The sequence below is a fragment of the Mauremys mutica genome, chromosome 6 (assembly GCF_020497125.1).
Source record: "Mauremys mutica isolate MM-2020 ecotype Southern chromosome 6, ASM2049712v1, whole genome shotgun sequence".
In the NCBI taxonomy this organism is placed as follows: domain Eukaryota; kingdom Metazoa; phylum Chordata; order Testudines; family Geoemydidae; genus Mauremys; species Mauremys mutica.
In genome coordinates this window covers 25,768,949-25,787,956 of record NC_059077.1, presented here as the reverse complement: position 1 = coordinate 25,787,956, position 19,008 = coordinate 25,768,949, and the positions used below count along the sequence as shown (strand labels likewise).

The window sequence follows — 19,008 nt, the reverse complement described above, 5'->3', positions numbered from 1 at the left end:
TGCCTGAGGGGTGTAGATAAGTACATGCTTCAGGCTGTGGCATGGCCCTATACCCATGTCAGTGTGCAGTGTGAATGGGGAAAAGGGGCATGTACAAGGTCTTGAGTTTCAATAGTCCTCCACACCCCCATTCCCATTATGCACTGAGCCCTTTTCTGCCTGACCCTACCCAATCTAAAAAGGTCACTCTTTTAATCCATACAGGTGAATACAGCTCCTGCTCCCAGAGCAGCCCCCTGGCACACCCACTACACCCAGGTGCTAATCAATGTGTAGTAAGAATACACTGTCCTCCACGAATTCACCTGGAGCAGCAGGAACATACACCAGTACCAGAAAATTTCAGAGTCTGGAGCAGGGGGTCATTGAGTGAACTCCAGCCCAGTGCCAGGAAACACTTGAGGGTCCTGCACAACCATGATCTCATCAGTGGAGTTTCCAACTCTGAAGTGGTTTGTAGTTGGATTGATAGCTGTATGGGGCTGACAGCTTCCATAGGGCTATAGCCACCTGCTTCTGCACCTGTACGGCTTCCCTGAACAGAGAGTTCTGGCAAAGCAGAAGTGTGGTGCAAGATCCTCATACAGCTCAATGAAGGTCTATTTCCTCCTTCAGACATTCTGAAGCCACTGATTGTCATCCCAGGTTCCAAATCAATGTGATCCCATCACACTGTGCTGGTTCTCCTGCACCAGAAGGAATGGTCCACCCCTGGGCAACACCAGCATTCACCATATCTGTGCCATAGGAGCTGAATGAATCGTCATTCACTTTCAATGTCAGCAATCTTTGACATGTCACAAAGTTCTGCCCAAATTCCATCCATCATCTCACTGATAGCCTTCTCCACTACATAAACATTTGTCTCACCAGGAGCAGAACCACATCATCATCTCATTGCTCCAACCACGTCTTCTACCCAGTTTGGCTGGGGAGAGACATGATCAGAAACTGGCACCTACAAATGCGTTAAGAGCACCAATACCAAGAGCACACAGCAAAGCAGTTTCTAGAGTGTCCCTGTGTGATGCACAGAACCCTGGGATACTGCCTCTGAAACAGTATAGCAGCAGTATGGACATGGGCGTATGGGTACCCAGGTCCAGCATAGCATGGGACACAGCATAGCATATGTGGAACAGGCATAAGCATGGAGTATGTGCAACAGTTTAGACAAAGCCACAGGTATTCTTGAGAAATCCTGAGTTGGTAGCCAGAAAGTTGTGAGAGGGTACCAAAGAAAATATTTGCTATGAGACCTACTATTCCCTGGGAGGGAGGGAAAGGAAGGGGGGAGGATGAGACTACTATTTGCTCTTTGAAGTAATACGACTTCCTAGGATGCAAAACTTAAAAGAGAAAAGATGGTTCAGTATCAGACATGCCAATTTGCTGGCAATGAAATAACCTTTGCAGTAACACTATCTTCTTCGGAGTTCAGAGTGGATAAAAATCAGTATTTTGGGGGGGAAAAATATAGATTTCTGACTTTTTTATTTTGTTATTTAAATTACAGCAACTTTTTCTTTTTAAAAATAAACTCGTTTAAAACAAAATCTGAATTTAATACAGAATATGTCAAGGCCTAAATTTATTATAATATCTTAAAACATTCAATTAGAAAATATATATGCTGAATCCACAAGCCTCTATCAAAAACTTTGAGTTAAAGGTTGCTTTTCTATTTAAAGAAAGAAACGGGGCAAATATAACTGGTCAAGCTTTATAAAGATGGCATAATAGGTCATGTACTGTATTAAGGGCTTGATCCTGTGGGGACCCAGTGGCTGCGTGACTAGGTGCAAGAGACTGGTAAAGTCATGACAGGCACTAGGACCCAGCCTCTGACTCCAGAGACTCCATCATGTATCTCATCACAACTAAGCTCACCTGGGGGGTTTCATTCTCTTATTTTATAGCTTCTCCCCACCTAACCTCTGATTAGCTCAGTTTTCAATTTACGAATATTTATGACACCAACCACCATGTAAACTTATTTTCCAGCTCATGGAAAAATACTGAAGTTTATGCATCCAAAACATTTAAGGTTGTGTTGTTTAATAAAAATAAATATAATTTGTGGTTTTGTTCATTTAATTAAATTCCAGTTATCATCCTAATGCAGGTTGACACAAATCATGAGCAAAAAGTTAATTATCTAGTAAATAAGCAATATATCATTCACCATTTTCTAACATACTAAAAATGGACAATAAGAATCTGAAAATATTAAGCTATATCATTGTTTAAATAAATGTACATAGGTAGCAAAAAGATGTACCAAATCTAGTGTAAAAGCTCCATTTAATTGTAAATCAACACGTTTTAACGGTTATATCAACCAATAAGAGTAATGTACCTTTGTTCAGAAAATAACTGAAGTACAAATGGAAAAGTTGATTAAAATTGATGATTTAAATTGAGGCTTTCACTTGGTGATTCAGATTGACTTGATTTAAATAAATCCATCCTATCAGAGTTTCTGCTGATATTTTATTTCAGCCGATTGGGTCAGGGTAACTATGACTAGATGTGAACTGGAGGGAGGTGGGTATTTCACTACCTGTAGATCTCTACTCTGATTTCCAATAGAGCTTGCTGGAGGGCTTTGTTAGACTCCTGTGCATCTTCTGGCCATGTTAGACCTCTGTAATGAAGTATTGTAAGTTCAGTGTATGTACATTGATGGCTTCTGTTTTTTGGAGTTTATTAATTTCATTGGGGTGGGGGGTATTTTTAGCATTTTTTAAATTTTATGTAGGATGTCCAAAAATCAGGAGTTTTCAGCGCTGTTTGTATATGATTGTAATGTATATTATATACATGACAGTATATACTGCTGTAATGAGCAATCTTTGTCATGTTTAACGTTGTGCTAATGCAAACAGCAATATGTTAAAGTACATCAGGAAGCCTTTAGTGTGTGCCATCAAGGTCTACGCACAGACCAATTAATGTACAACACATTAGTGTGCTTTAGAAATCACACCCCCGTAGTATGCATTACTGTTCTGTGTAGACAAGCCCTTAAACACAAGTGATCATTTCCAGTATTGCTCTGGTGTTTATTGGATAAACATCAACTTCTCTTTCTTTTTGTGGATGTTTTATTGTTTTTTATCAGTTAAAATTTAAAATCAGAAGTCTTATATATACTGTACCTGACTTTGTGACTGAGCCTTCGAGGGGCTGGGCAGTGCTGACAGCTAACTCATTCACACCTTCCTGTTGTAGTTACACGTACAGATTTCTAATGTAATAATGTTGTTTTCCCTACTCTTTCCAGATTAATGTCATGTCAGTTCCATTACTCAATTTCAACAGACTGGAATGTTATTCAGAAAGTGCAACATTCCCAATTTAGCATTCAGAGCCTATTTTCTGGGAAATGGCCCACAGTGGAAGATGGAGAAAACATATACAAGTTGTAGATGCAGTCATCACTAAGCAGGACTGGTATCCACTCATGTAGTAAAGGATCATTAGATGATCTAAATGATGTTATGCACATTAGGACATTGTCACTTTAAAACAGTTGATCTTCCTTCAGGGTATGCTGGCAAGGTGCCCTGATCCCTGAAAGCTTTCAGAAGTCCGCATTTTATGAGGATAACAACATAAATTCAGACTCCTTGCTTTATGGATTCATGCTCCTGCCATTTTGAAATTCCTAATGAACAGCTGATTGAAAATGTTCAACATTTTTCCAGAAAAATTTTCATCAGCACTGTGGACAAATATAAATCATTCTATAAGCTGGTCAAAAAACAGCAACAATTTTTCTACGAAAAGATTCCATGCAGGAAAACTGTCAAAGTTTCAGAAATTTCAATCAGCTCTAGGCGTGAACAACGTGCTTTTATGTGATGAATCTGAATAATATTGTGGTAGCTTCTTGTACAATGCATCAGACAACATGCCAGTTGTACTAATGCTAGTGTGTTCTTGCTACAGGATGCAGACAGTGCAGTATTTACACTTACGGGTAAATTTTCAAATTATTGCACCAGTAAGTAGGAGAGTTGTGCCTGAGTCTACAGTGTGAATGTTTCCAGTAAAAGACACATTTATGCAATAATTAAAATCTTGGCTCTATTACAAGTAAGATGACAGATTACAAAATTTATATGCATTTTGTAAAAAGATTTAAAAACTTGTTTTACACAATTACAAATCATAGGTCATGTTGCATCATATGCGCAGGCACAACTGTTCTGCACATTGGAAAAATGGCAGTGGGGGAGTGGTAAGAAATATCATGTGGAAGTGATGGGACAAGTTAGGGTCCCAAGTACCAGTGCAATGTCGTACCCTCTAGAACATGAGTAAACAGTAGTCAAGTAAGCATCAGAAGCAGGGGGAAAAACCTACATATTTTCAGTATCTAAAGTCTCTCCCTACACAACGTGGTTTGGGGTTTATTTATTGCTGTATTCTTAGTCCACATTAAAAAGCCCTGCCTTTAACTCCCAGGACAACTAAGGAGGGTTTTGAACTTGTTTGGTCCCTCCTTTTGCATGATTGCAAAGACAAACAATTATTAAACTTGAGCAGTTTAAATATATCTAATGATTAACACCTCTGTGAGTGTCTTGGACACTGTAAGTTAAGGTACTATTATTATTCCGAATAGCAGTAAACTGGGATGTCTAGATGTAGGAACATTGCATAAAATGGGCACACACAGCATCGGAGAGCCCACTGATAATCCCTGGTGACAGTAAAAGGGACGATACATAATGATGGTAGCAGAAGTCACTGTTTACCCAGGCATTGGACATTGGAGCTGATAGGCATTGGGGACATAGGAGAAATTTTCAAAGGCACAAATGGCAGATAAGCAGCCAACTCCCGTTGACCTTCAAATGGAAATTGGGTGCTTACGAGCCCTTTTTAATCTTTGAAAGTCTCAACCCAGCAGACTCTTGGAGGATGTTACCATTGTTGGCCATAGGTACAGAGAACGAACGGAGGCTTTCACACGTACTGGCTTTGTCAGCAGCTTTTTCAGCCTATGTGGGCCAGGGACACTGGAGCAATATAGTGGGGGTGTGAACACCACTGAACAAAACTGTAAACCCTGCATATGATGGAAGCCATGCATTCAGTTATTATTATTTCAAGATGGGGGAGCAGCACCTGTAGTTCCACACATACACCCCCCGTGGGGAATTGCAGTGGTGCACAGTGACCAACATCCTCACTCTGCAGGGATCCTGGAGTTGGCCAATGTATCCCCCAGTACTGGCCAGACAAGGGATATGGCTGCAGTGGCCAAGGGAACTTTAGAGGGGCTCCTATGGGACCTTGTCTGCATAAAAAAGCTGCTCTCCCCTATCAGAACTCCCGAACACTGCATGCACTCCCCTAGGGGTGAACAGCCCATCATGCATAGCTCCTCCAACCGGTGAAAATGGGATGCAATTTCCACCACCTGTGCCAATCAAGATGAAGTGAGCTCACTCAGTGCAATGCACTATCTGTTTAAAATTTCAGTTTTTTAGATCCCTCCAAACATACTGAAACAAATTAATCCCTGGCACAATCACTCCACAGAAGCCACTGGAGTTACACCAGGAATTAATCTGACCCACTATGTATTAAGTTATCCCCAGCCTTTCTGATACAAACAATTCCCTACAGAACCATTGCTCTAACTCTCTACAAAACAACAGGCAATTTCCAGTTTTCAAACTTGTAAAGGCAAATAGCCTCTACTAGGTTTGCCAATTAAACTGTTAGCTGAGTACTGCATTAATAAGCCCAGTAGGAAGTCAATCCTATCCTTAACAGCAGAGCTAAACACTTTATCTTTTCTTACAAAAGAATGCAAACATTCATGTTGAAAGATAAACAGGAAATAGATGAGCACACACCTGGGTCTGAAGCGGAGGAAGTTGACCCTTCAGGATCTAAGAATCAGGGGTCCCATGGAGTATAGTATACCTTTAGGTTTCCATGAACATTCAGTTCAGAAGTTTAACTTAAAGTATAGCAGCCTCAGAAAATAAACACTGCACAAACAGTTCAAGGGATCCAATTTACCAGCAAGCAAAGGACCAAGAAGTGAAAAGCAAAACTAAGAGTGAAATGAGATCATTAACGACAAAATAAAAGGACTCACAAGTAAGGATATAAAGCTAAGGGGCTTGAAAATCAATCCTTGGTGGGTTAAAAATATAGTCTGTAAGAACCAGGCCAACCTCTAAAGCTGAGGTCTACATTTACACAGCATACAACTGTTTGCTGCTATTGTGCCTCACCAAATGCAAGCCTGACCTAAAAAACACAACTATATCCCCCTAATATCATTTGGCCTTTTGTAATAATTTAATTACAGACAATTGTCATTCCTGTGCATATGCAAGAAGAGAGTTCAATCTTTAAAGGCTGATTTTAAAAGTTCATTAATGCAACAATTGTATGTGCTGACGCCAAATACACTTTGAGGACATTCTTGTCAGGCATTTGTGCCTTATACGTTGTAAAGAGGCTTGGAAGGATCGGCAAATGTTGGTAAACATCTGTTTCACCACACACACACAAACACATGAAAAATATTTCCACTGATGATCATCCAAATTACAGAGAAGCAAAGTAGGAAAAATGCTATTTGAGAACTTAGTAGCGCTTGACTGAAGGATATTTACTGTGTATATTTAGACATGGGATGTTGACAATTTGTATTTTAATATGTGCTCAGGAAAAGCTTTAACTTTTTGAATCAACATCTACTTTCATTAAATAATTGTCTGACCCCCTATTTTGGACCCCCTCCATAATTTCCACAATGATAAAAATTTAAATCAATAAACATTGACAAAAAATGCTTAAAAATAAACATTGATATTATCCATCAAAATTATTTTAAAAATATAAAATTAAATTCTGCCAAACCTACTTATAAATACACTAAAATATATGACCTAAATGTGGTGAAAACTTTGTTTTCCAACAAGCCAACCATGCTTATTCATATAAACTTTCAAAAATCCAGCCAAGAGGTTGGTACATGTTCGATATAGCTTCTATGGTCCAAATTCAAAACAAGATTTGGCATCTTATTTCCTTTCTTGACTCTGTGACAATAGAATTTTTTAATTGTAAATGTAGCACGCAGTGTACATCCACCACTGCCAGGGCTAGACTGGGACTATCAGCTGCAGCCAGGAGTTGCAGAGCCGTATCACCGCACTGTCAGCCCAGCGAGAGATTGCTCCTTAGGGAGGCATAATCCTTCCCTGAATTTCCAGTTACACGTACAGGGTGTGTGCAGGGTGCACCTTCCTTTGTGCTGTGCCTGGCTTGCTCCATGGGACAACGCAGGGGAGGACAAAGCTACAGTTCTTACCTGCTCCTCTTTGGGACAGTCTGTTCTCTCAGGGACATAAGATGCTCTAAAGTGTAGGGACTGCAGTTGTTCCTGGACCTTGCACAATGCATTCCCTTCCTCTGCACACCAGCTTGTCACAATCTGGCCCCAAATCAGCAGGGCTGGAAGTTGGCTGCTCTTCAGTCTTCCCAGCAAAATACCCTCTTCTTTTCTCCCAAGCCTCCCCCCCCCCCCCCCAGGAGAGAAGACAATCACCTGATATTTCAATTAAATACCTCATGGGGGAAACACCACTGGTAACAAGATGGTAGTACCTGTCCCTCTATAGTTCTAATAACAAGCTGTTTAAAGGCATTTTAAACTTGATTCTTCTTGGAGGTTCCCAGCCCTCCCTTATGACTGTGAAGACTGTAGGTGTTTAAAGGCAGGTGGGAGCATGGGGTTATTAAAATCCCCCCTCAAAAAACCCACAAACAACATTATAGGAAGACCGGGTAGTGGGTGGTTAGTTAAATAGTGTTTGAATGCAGTTCTGCCTAAAATACAACCTTCTCCATGCAGTTTCCAATAAAAAAATGTATATTTACTTGTTCATACTAATAGTCCTGTATCTGTCCTTAAAAGTGCAAGTGCCTCAGTCCTTCTCACATGGCAGTATAGATTTGCTTTGGTCTTTTTGAGTTGTTTGAATTATGTATGCAATATATACAATTCAATTTTAAAGAACTGCAAAAAAGGTGAGCAATAGACTTGTCTGTCTTACTTCTCCCGGTGACATTCACTTATCAATTCTGTATGAAGTTGACCCAAAAGTCAGTAAGTAGTGATCCAAAAATATCTGGCAATGACCTCTGGAGCCTGGAAACAACATGAGACTGCTTTTGCCTGGAGCCTCACAGAATCTTACTAGTGGCTCAACTTTCACAGAATTCTGCAAACCTCAAAAGGAAGCACATGTGGTGTCAGGTTCGGGGTGCTTGTGTGCTTTGGTGTTCAATGAGAGCTCCTTACAGCTCTGATCCTTTAAAAACTGCACTTTTAGGGTAGCCTTAATTAAGAAAAGGTGTGCTACTCACTGAATGTTCGGATAATGTCGCTGGGAGTGCTGGGTAAGCTGGATCCATAGGAATTTGCTGCTCTGATTGCAAACTGGTACTTGCTGTTTGGAATAAGTCCTTTTAGAACCATGGATTCCATCTGGATCTGCTCTTTTATTACTGTCCAATTGCTGTCAAGGTCTGGCCTATGATCAAAAACAAGATCATAAATAAGTAAAGTTAGCTGTGCACATTAATTGCCTTTAAACTGTCCAGAAGTATACAAAATAAAGAGGTACAAAAAAGGCACAGGAAGGAAGTACAAAGGGCAGGGGAAGTGGGCCGGGCAGAGTCAGGGCCTATAGAGAGTCAAAGCCATTCAAAGACCTCTCTCCTCCTTGCCTCAGGAGCTGAGAGCTCTATGTTACTGTTGGGTTGAGGCTGCAGCATCTGTAAAGATGGTGGAAAAGAATCATAGGACTAGAAGGAACCTCGAGAGGTCATCTAGTCCAGTCCCCTGCACTCAAGAAGGAACTAAGTATCAGGGCCGGCTCCAGACCCCAGCACGCAAAGCGCGTGCTTGGGGCGGCATGCTGCGGGAGGGTGGCAGGCGGCTCCGGTGGACCTCCCGCAGGCATGCCTGTGGATGCTCCACCGGAGCCGCGGGACCAGCGGACCCTCCGCAGGCACGTCTGCAGGAGGTCCACCGGAGCCGCGGGACCGGCGACCGCCAGAGCGCCCCCCGTGGCGTGCCGCCCTGCTTGGGGCGGCGCAATTCCTAGAGCCGCCCCTGCTAAGTATTATCTAGAATGGACCAGACAGGTGTTTGTCTAACCTGCTCTTAGAAATCTCCAAAGATGGAGATTCCACAACCTCCTTAGGCAACTGTTTCCAGTGCTTAACTACCCTGACAGGAAGTTTTCCTTAATGTCCAATTTAAGCTGCAATTTAAGCTAATTGCTTCTTGTCTTATCGTCAGAAGTTAAGAGAACATTTTTTCTCCCTCCTCCTTGTAACAGCCTTTTATGTACTTACCGTGGCCCCTCTCAGTCTTCTCTTCTCCAGACTAAACAAACCCATTTTTTTTCAATCTTCCCTCATAGGTCATGTTTTCTAGACCTTTAATCATTTTTGTTACTCTTCTCTGGACTTTCTCCAGTTTGTCTTGTCCACATCTTTCCTGAAATGTGGCAACCAGAACTGGACACAATACTCCAGTTGAGGCCTAATCAGCGTGGAGTAGAGCGGAAGAATTACTTCTCATGTCTTCTTGCAACACTCCTGCTAATACAGCCCAGAATTATGTTTGCTTTTTGCAACAGTGTTATACTGTTGACTCTTACTTAGCTTGTGATCCACTAGGACCCCAAGATCCCTTTACTGTAAATAACCATTGTAAATAAAATTGCACACAATGCTTTACCAGAAAGTCTTCAAGCTGTTTCTGGGGCTAGAAAGTACGTAGAAGCAAGTCCGCACACCACAGTGGAAAAACATTTACTCATGAAAGTTGCTCTATTAAAGCCAAGAAGGCTACTCATGTGAAGTAATGCTACTCGGCATAAGTAAAGGTGGTAGAATCGGAAACATAAGTGTATGTGGAATTTTTTTTTCTAATTTTTCATAATTATTATGAGATCATTTAGAGGCTTGTTTCTCAATTCAAGTGCGCTATATATTTTCCCCCTTCTTTTCCTAGCCTTTTGTATGGATTTTGTGAGCACAAAATAGGACCTTCAAATGCTACATTTGAAACTACAGAGTGGCACTTTGGCACATCAGGCAAAATTCTGATCTGTTTAGTAAAATTTTGCAAATTGATGTCAATGGAGTTACTTACACGGGTGTAACCAAGATCAGAATCTAAATTGAAAATGATTGTTTTGCCGTATGATTAAGTGTCCATTAACAAATCTCCATTGGAAAACTGAGGGTCAAATTCTTCTCTCAGATATATCAGTGTAAATCTGGAGTAACAATGGTAGGAGAGAAGAATCTGCTCTAGGTATGTGGATTCAGTAACAAGTAATACAATTCCCATCATTGCTCCTGGGAAATGCCTAGTTAAATCTTGAATCCTACTTAAGGCTGCGATTCTTTCACGTAGGTCGCAGAAGTCATGGATTCCGTGACTTTCTGAAACCTCAGTGACTTCTGCAGCGGTTGGTGCAGCTGATTTCAGAAGCTGCACGATTAGCTGACCCCATGGCCAGATGCTCAGGCACCCCATGGCCAGCTGCACCTGCCAAGGCTGGAGCAACCTGGGGCCAGCTGCTCTAGCCGTCCCCAGGGCCAGCCACTCCGGCTGCTGCTCAGGAAGCCCCAGACAGCTGGTTCCGGGGACCACATGAGCAGCAGCCAGTGCGGCTGGTCCCAGGGACCGTGCAATCAACAGTCCTAGGGGCTACCTCAGGGCCAGCCGCACCGGCTGCTGTTTGAGCGGCCCCAGGAGTGCCTGCGCAGCGGTCCTGGTGGCTGCCCCAGGGCCAGCTCCCCTGGCTGCTTATCAGGTGGCCCCAGGGACCACCGGAAGAGTAGCTGGTGTGGCTAGCTATGGAGAGCATCGGAGCAGCAGTTCTGGGGATGCCCTGGGGATCACCCGAGCAGCAGCAGTCCCTGGGCAACTGAAGCAGCAGCCCCAGGGCTGCCTGGAGACTGTCCGGAGAGCAGACCCTGGGAGCAGCAGCCAGGGGCAGTCAACCTACAGCATTGGAGCAGGGCATCTCCCAGCAGGGGCCCCTGGAGCAGCGGGGCCCCAAAAGTAGAGATTTAGTCAGGGGAATTTTTGGTAAAAGTCATGGACAGGTCACAAGCTAAAGTTTCTTCTAACCTGTGCTACTGCACAGCTGCCTATAAAGCCCTGCACAGGGCCTCAGGGCTGCGGTGGGGAGAGATGCCTCTTCCCCAGCATGGACCTGTCTCGGACTTGCTGTGGCCGGAGGAGAGGCACCCCTCCCCCAGCCGCAACCCAGCTCCGGCATGGACTTGCTGTGGCGGGGGAGAGGTGCCTCTCCCCACCGGGCCCAGCATGGACCTGCCCCGGACTTGCTGTGTCTAGGGGAGAGGCGCCTCTCCCCCACCCAGCCCAGGTGCTGCTGCAGGGAGAGAGAGCTTGGGGGAGTCCTCTTACCCCACCGTAGCCCCTGAGCAACCTGCACTCCAAACCCCTCATCCCCAGCCCCACACCAGAGCCTGCACCCCCAGTCGGAGCCCTCATCCCCCCGCACACCAACCCTATGCTCCAGCCTGAGCTCCTAATCCCTGGCCCCATCCCAGAACCCTCACCCCCAACACACAACAATCCTGAGCCCCCTCCCACATTCTAAACCCCTCGGCCTCACCCCCAGCACATTGGTTTTGTTATGTGCACCAATATGGAGGAGATGTGTCACACATCACCTCCATATTGGTGCACATAACAAAATTCATTCTGCACATGCGTGGGAAAAGTTAGAGGGAACACTGGTCACAGGCCATGAATTTTTATTTATTGCCTGTGACCTGTCCATGACTTTTACCAAAAATACCCATGACTAAATCTTAGCCTTAATCATACTGAAAGCAGAAAACCGAATCCTGCTAGCCTTATTCGCATGAGCAGACCAGCTGAAGTCAGTGGGATCATTCACATGAGAATATGGCCCAAACAAAAGTTCCAGAGAAATTAGATATATTAACATTTATATGTAATGAATTTTTTTTGAAGGGAAGCATGCATTGCATCTGCCTGTTTTGTAATTGACCTTAGGGGAGCTATTCTGATATTTTGACACAGTTAACTTCAGAAAAGTTAACTTGTACCACCAAAGAGAAAACATAATGGAAGGAAGTAAACAAATGTAAAACCCTCAAAATTTAAACATGAAGCCAGCTCAAAGAAACTCAGATTAAAGTAGCTGAAAATAAAAAAGGGAAAGAAATGACCTCTAAGATAAATTTATCCTGGTATCCTTTACTAAGATGTCCTTCTGATATTTATTGCAGGAAATACCGTTCAAGTGCTCCCTGAATCTACTATTGTTTACAGAAGACTAGCTACAAATATCTCCAGCAGTCTTCTAATGAAAATTATAGCACAAAATAGGCATTTTGCATTTCTTGTTTATTTACAGCTGCAGGGAACAGAATGTTAACGTATGTTTTATTAGTCAATACAAGATTTATTGAATCATCCAGGTTTTTATTTCTTTTGTACTAGTAGGATGGGTGCATTAATAAAACAAGAGTTTGCAACTATTACCTGCATCCTGCTTAGGGCATAACCCAAGAGCTGGCAATGTGAATATTTGATTGTCTCAGTGGGTGCCGCAAGGAGAAATCAGTTAAAAAAAACACAACACCTTCACAGAAATGCACAAGAGGTGATGATTCAGCTAAAAATATTGCTTTAAATCCATCTCAATAGCAAGTTTATCATATTGGACAGAGGAAATTTCTTTTGGCTTCCCTAAGCAAGCAGCAGGCGTCAGCCTTGCAAACTATAACCAGTTCACCACTCTACTTTCCATGCCTGGGCCAAATGCCCAAAATGAAAACACGCAACATTTTTCAAATTAAAGGGTGCAGATGCTTTTTCTTTATATATACTTCTCAATAGCAATCTCAGTTTTACAGTACAAGTCTCATTTGATCTAATAATAATACAAATAATTCCTGCCAATTAAAAATAGCCTTGTGGATATAATATAATGGATACAGCTACCATATGCACCAGAATGGGAATACACACATCTAAAAGGAGAAACCATGTGGAGACATAGCTTGCTGAGAGTGGATTGCAGAGATATGTTCAGTCTCCAAAGATCCTAGGCTACTGTTGACTTTTCCTAATTGTCTTTTGCAGGCCTTTCTTCTAGAGAAACAATAACAGAGGAAGAGTCTTCAAACCACTAAGTGTATGCAGTTAAAAACCGAGAGATTTATCACTTGACCTTTACTTTCCAGTCTGTCCTCTGTATTAACAAATCAGTACAACATGATAAAATGGCAAACAGATGGATAGAGAAACATTTATGATAAACTCAGCTCACTATGTTCAGTGAGCCAACTTCAATGTTTTCTTGTTCTTTGGGGGTTAGAAATGTCTTACATAAAAGTTCAGTTTATGTCAACTTTTACATCAGTACGGCTCACTGAGAGAGTAATCAGTTCTACAATCACTTCATGCAGCTATGTTTCCTTTCCCTTGAAACACTAGGCATAGCCCTTTGTGCTACAATACTGTGCATAAATCTGATCCTTATCAGACATCTCAATACAATATACCTGTGTATGAGGAAACCAGAAGACTTCCAGGGCCATTTTCTGCTCGTAAGTCACAGCAGTGCATCTCCAAAGCAGTGTATGGAGAAGCACGGTGTAACTGAGTGCAGAAATGGCCAACATTAAGAACAAAGTCAAACAAAGATGTTTTAAAATATAATAAGCCAGATGGTCCAAATCAGTGGGATTGGGCAGATTTCACTAAGAGCTGAATTTTGTCCCGTGTGTGTCTAGAACATTTGGGTTGCTACTTTATAACATAATCTAATGTTTGATTGAATTTTAAAAAAGAAACCTTTGAACTGTAAAGAACTACAAATTCATAAGCACTTGAACTTTCTTTTTAAATGAGCTGGGAATAATTTAGTAGAATAAAACATCTGCTAATAATCCAAATATTATAGTTCTCAGCCCTTTTAAGCCATGTTTTTACTTAGCCCAAGTAACAAGCTCAGACCTGCAAAATATTAGTTGTAATGCCCCTATACACAGTAAATATATGAAAATTATAGGGAATTCATATTTGCCATGAAAACATACTCTACATATGAGGTAACTCATTATGGGGCATTATTATTGTTATTTACATCCTGCTTCTTCATTCTATTGCAATTGTGCCTCAGAACTGCAATCAGGACCCCACTGTACCATGACAGCATTTCCCAAACTTCTGAAAGTTGAGTCCCCTTCAGAAAAATAAAACCAATCATGCCCTCAAATCATATGTTGTTATATGCCTACCCTACTTACTTTATATATCTTCCACATCCCTCTCTTTCCCTAGCAGCCCCCCAACACACACCACACACAAACACACACACGCTTTCCAAAGATGTAGCTCTTCATAATATGATACTTCCTCTCTTTTCCTGCATGGTCTGAGCAGTGACATAGTTAACAATATTGACATTAAAAGTATCATCACTGGGCACTTGAGTTAGCACCCACTGAAATGAATGGGGCAGTTCACACATCAGAGATATTGTTTCAGACTCTCTGCAAACTCAAGCAGTCTTCCCAGCATTGCTTACACTCAGGTTATGGTGTGAAAGTCTTCATTACAACAGAGCTAAGGAAAACAAACCAGAATTCCTCTCCCACAGGAAATTATAATATTTCTGTTGAGATGAGTTCCTGTCTGCATCCTATAGAACTTGCCCATACTGGTATTGCCCTGGCCTCTTCTTTTGTCATTCAGTGTTGAACGCATTCTAAGACAATATGCATTTCCTCACCTTTTGGGGGCGAAGCCAGACTTTAAGGCACCTGCTCCCCTACATGGTGTTAACTTCGCTTGTGCCAATCAGAAACGAACACAAACAGGTTTTGGGCCCCGTCCCCTATGACACTTCTATGATGTCATAGTGGGTACTTTATGGCCTGCCTGCCATGTGCAGGCAGGGAGAGGAGAAAGAAAAACGAATCCTGTGTATACCCGTGTATCCTGTGTATACCCGTGTATCCTGTGTATGCCCGTAACCGAGCCTGATCACCTCGAAGCCTCTCTCTCAGCTCACGTGTTTCAAACAGAGCTTCTACGTTTGCCGGTCGTTATGCGTTGGTTTGTATTTGTAAGTATCAGTTATTACTAAATGCTGCATCTTTGTTTATAAATATTGTTAGTAGATATTTTAGTCATTGTGTGTTTTAAGTTTCATTAACTCTATTAGCTAATCATACGCTGCTCCCTTACCCCTTGTAATTATCCCCAATAAAACTTTTAAATTGATTAAGTTTAGTGTGTGTGTGTGTGTCTGCAGTTTGCATCGTGACCCACACTCTCCTTGCATCCCTTACCATATAGTCTGTTGCCACGTGCAGCCTGGTAAATAACAGGCCTGCATTTTCTTTCGCCCCTGCGAGTCCGTGGCAATCTACATGGCGTCACGAACAGGATGCAAGGAAGTTGGGCCATGCCCGTGGCACGCTGCAGACCGCGCAGATGATGAAACTGAACAGTTCCAACATTTGCACTTTCACCTTTTTACTAGCCAAAATTCGACCAATCCAAAAATAGAATGGATCTGTTCCCTTGGCTCGGACAAAACTCTAAAAGGCTATACTGTGCCTTTAACCCTGGCAGATACTCTGAGGATGTTTCCACCGTCCTGTTTAGCATGATATGCAAGGCCCTTGATCTGTGCTCTGTCCTCCACGGGGGCACAATGTTCGCAGCTAAACAGGCAGCCTCAGGCTCTCCTAAAGATGATAATGAGGAGAAGACAGAAAAGGTAGAGCCCATCACTACCCCCCCCAAGTCCCTCTCAGAAAATTTTGCCACCCCCATATGAAGCTCCTAAAACTCCTCTGTATCCAGCTCTGCCAATGAATCTAAAACTGTAGCAGAAGCTTTGCCTATTGCGATAACTAACCTTGATGGAGTTAATCTTTCTTGGCTCAGGTCTCTGTACCTTCCTAGGTTGCTCTTCACCCCACCCCTTCCCCCCCTCCGCCTCTCCTCACTTCGGCTCTCTTTTTGTTTTAAAAATTAAAAGCTATAGTTTTTACAGAAACCTCCAAAAAATAAAGCAATTGAAAACGGAACAAAACAAGAAACAAAAAGAAAACAAGGTAAACACTTTAAATCCAGTAAATTAATTATTTTAACCCTCCAGGAATGCAACAGCTGGAATTATTCCTAACTTTCTTGAAGATATGGTTGCCAAGCAACAGAAGTGCACTCTCTGCTTCTTATCCTAACCACTAACTAATATTTGTAACATGGGCTTTTCTTATTTCCATATAGCAGAGTTTTAAAATAATGTTAAATATAAAATAATGCAAAATTCCTTGTTACCGAATTAATACAATACATTTGGCAAATACTAATATATTTTTATCAAATTTATGCTACAAGTTTTAAATAAGGTAATAATTTATTTATTCAAATGTTTAACCCTTTTACTTTTTATTTTTGGTTGTGTTATTTTGTATAAATATGAATAGAATTTTGGCACCATTTGTTTTTAATTGTAAGTTTGTCCTGTATGTCATGTGTGTGTGTCCTATGTTGTGTGTGTCACGTGACTATTTTTTTAAAATTATTTTTATTTTGTTGCAACAAAAGTCAATTTTATACCCTTTTAAAAATATATATATAAGATGTGGTACCACACTATTTTAAAATCATGGTTGGGATGTAATCATAGTATATTAACACCAATTTTTTGTGCAAAGTTCAAAAAGGTTTCAGTTACAAATATATGTACATATATTTCTGCCTCAACAAATAATGCAATTGCAAACAAAGGAATTCTCTTTTATCAATCACAGTTTTGTTTTTTAAGTTTCTTTTTTTTTAAATTTGTTATTCAAAAAAAATGTAAGGGGAAACCTCAACATTAAGGTAAAGATAATATTAACAAATGTCAATTTCTTGTTTGGGATTTTTATAAACTTGTTTGCACTTTTAATTATAGTTATAAGAATGTCATAACCAAAATGTTTTAAAATAACAATTTATGCATAAAGCTAACCAAACAATTTCAACAGGTTTCCACCTTTGGCTCCCAAACATAACAAAGCATCATAAAAGTATACCCTCAACGTATTTGCATGTATCTGAATTTAAAATTTATTTTGGTTTAATTTTATAGTTGGTTTGTATTTGTTATACTGCTCTCCCTCACAACATCTTTGCCCACGGAGCCCTTAGGAGAGGGTGGACTACAAACTTGGTTTGCCGCCTACTGGGTGCAGGAGGTCAGCGGAAACCAGTCCCTGTCAGCGCTGAGTCCAGAAGGTTGTCTTGTTTGCTCCACTCAGTTCTCACCTAAATATCCATTACCCTTTCAATTTGTACCAATAGTTTATAATTTTTCTTCATTTAATATATCTAGTGTAAATTGTTCTTCCCCCTATGTGCAGTGGGCTGCTTCTAGTGTTTGGAATAATTATTCTTCACAATTTAATTCTTATGTGTTTCCAGTTCTTAATGCTTCAGGTCGAAGTGATCATAGCTTTCCTTTAATTGAGAGTATTAGAGTTCCAGCATCTCATTGTTGGGTTTTTGTTGGTAATAGTTTAACCACAGCCCCTACTTGGGTAGGTACTTATTCTAATTGTTCTATGTGGAGTTTCTCTTATGCTAATACCTCCCTAACTAAACCCACTCTTAATTTTACCTACCCCCCTCCCATTAATTGTTCTTATCGTCTTAATTATAATATTTTTTTTTGGAACCTTCTATACCTCCATAACACATACGTATCTGTTTCATGCCCAGCATATGCATCATGCTGAGGCTGCATGTATCAATCGTGCATCCAGCTTTTATTCTGTAACCAATAATGGGTGGAGCCATACCACAGTTTCTTCCTTAAGACCCGGTCATTTTTGGATTTGTGGTAATGTTGCATTTGCTGTGCTTCCTCCCAACCCCCGGGGTATATGCACCATTGGCACCCTGTATCTACAGGGCGGAGGTATTTATACCTTGCCATCTGGCCACCGACACCATCGTAGTACCCACTCTTTTTGGACTCGTTTGCAAACAGCAGCTTCCTCCCTTGCCTCCTCTATTGTTAGTTTTAACCTTGTTGGTTATATGATGTTACGTGATCAAGTGCTATTTCAATCCCTTGCTATTGAAATGCTTGCTAATACTACGGGCAAGGGCCTCTCCCTAATTTGCAATTAAATTCCCTTGTTCAGTATAGTATTCAAAATAGATTAATGATTCAATATTTGTTACAATCTTCCTCATTTTGTACTAAATTTGCTGAAGTATATCCTGACTTTGCTGATAAATGTTGCATTTCTTTGCCTTCTATTTCTCCTAATTTGTCCTCAATTGTTAAAGACCTGCAAACGTTGAGCTCTACTGTCAGAGAGTCACGAGAGTCCTTCCAGTTTTGGTCATGGCTCGATTGGCTTGGCCTTGCGCCCAGAAATCCTATTTCCAATCCCTGTTTGTGTCCCTTCTGGTTGGGCTCGCTCTTCTCTGTCTCGGATGTGCCTTCATTAAAGCCTGCATTCACAAGTTTGTTGCCTCGGCCTACATCGCTTCCACCCCCGAAGCGCATCCCCTCGTAGGTGGGAATGAGGAGTCGGACTCGGAAGTTTAGGTTTTCGGCCAAACTATTTCGGCCAGGGCACGGGGGCATGTTGAGATGAGTTCCTGTCTGCATCCTATAGAACTTGCCCATACCGGTATTGCCCTGGCCTCTTCTTTTGTCATTCAGTGTTGAACGCATTCTAAGACAATATGCATTTCCTTACCTTTTGGGGGCGAAGCCAGACTTTAAGGCACCTGCTCCCCTACATGGTGTTAACTTCGCTTGTGCCAATCAGAAACGAACACAAACAGGTTTTGGGCCCCGTCCCCTATGACACTTCTATGATGTCATAGTGGGTACTTTATGGCCTGCCTGCCAT

At 41.6% G+C, this 19,008-nt stretch overlaps 1 protein-coding gene across 3 annotated transcripts in view; it reads right to left on the bottom strand.

Annotated features, from left to right (window-relative positions):
* Nucleotides 1–19,008, bottom strand: part of EGFLAM (EGF like, fibronectin type III and laminin G domains) — a 132,988-nt gene that overhangs the window by 61,563 nt on the left and 52,417 nt on the right. For 2 of the 3 annotated variants that reach the window (XM_045020510.1, XM_045020512.1), the window contains exon 7: nucleotides 8,410–8,576. In XM_045020510.1, coding sequence (XP_044876445.1) covers nucleotides 8,410–8,576 — 167 coding nt within the window. Of the gene's footprint in view, nucleotides 1–8,409; nucleotides 8,577–18,852; nucleotides 18,908–19,008 lie in introns of those variants that run through there. The other variant, XM_045020513.1, reaches the window with a different exon arrangement.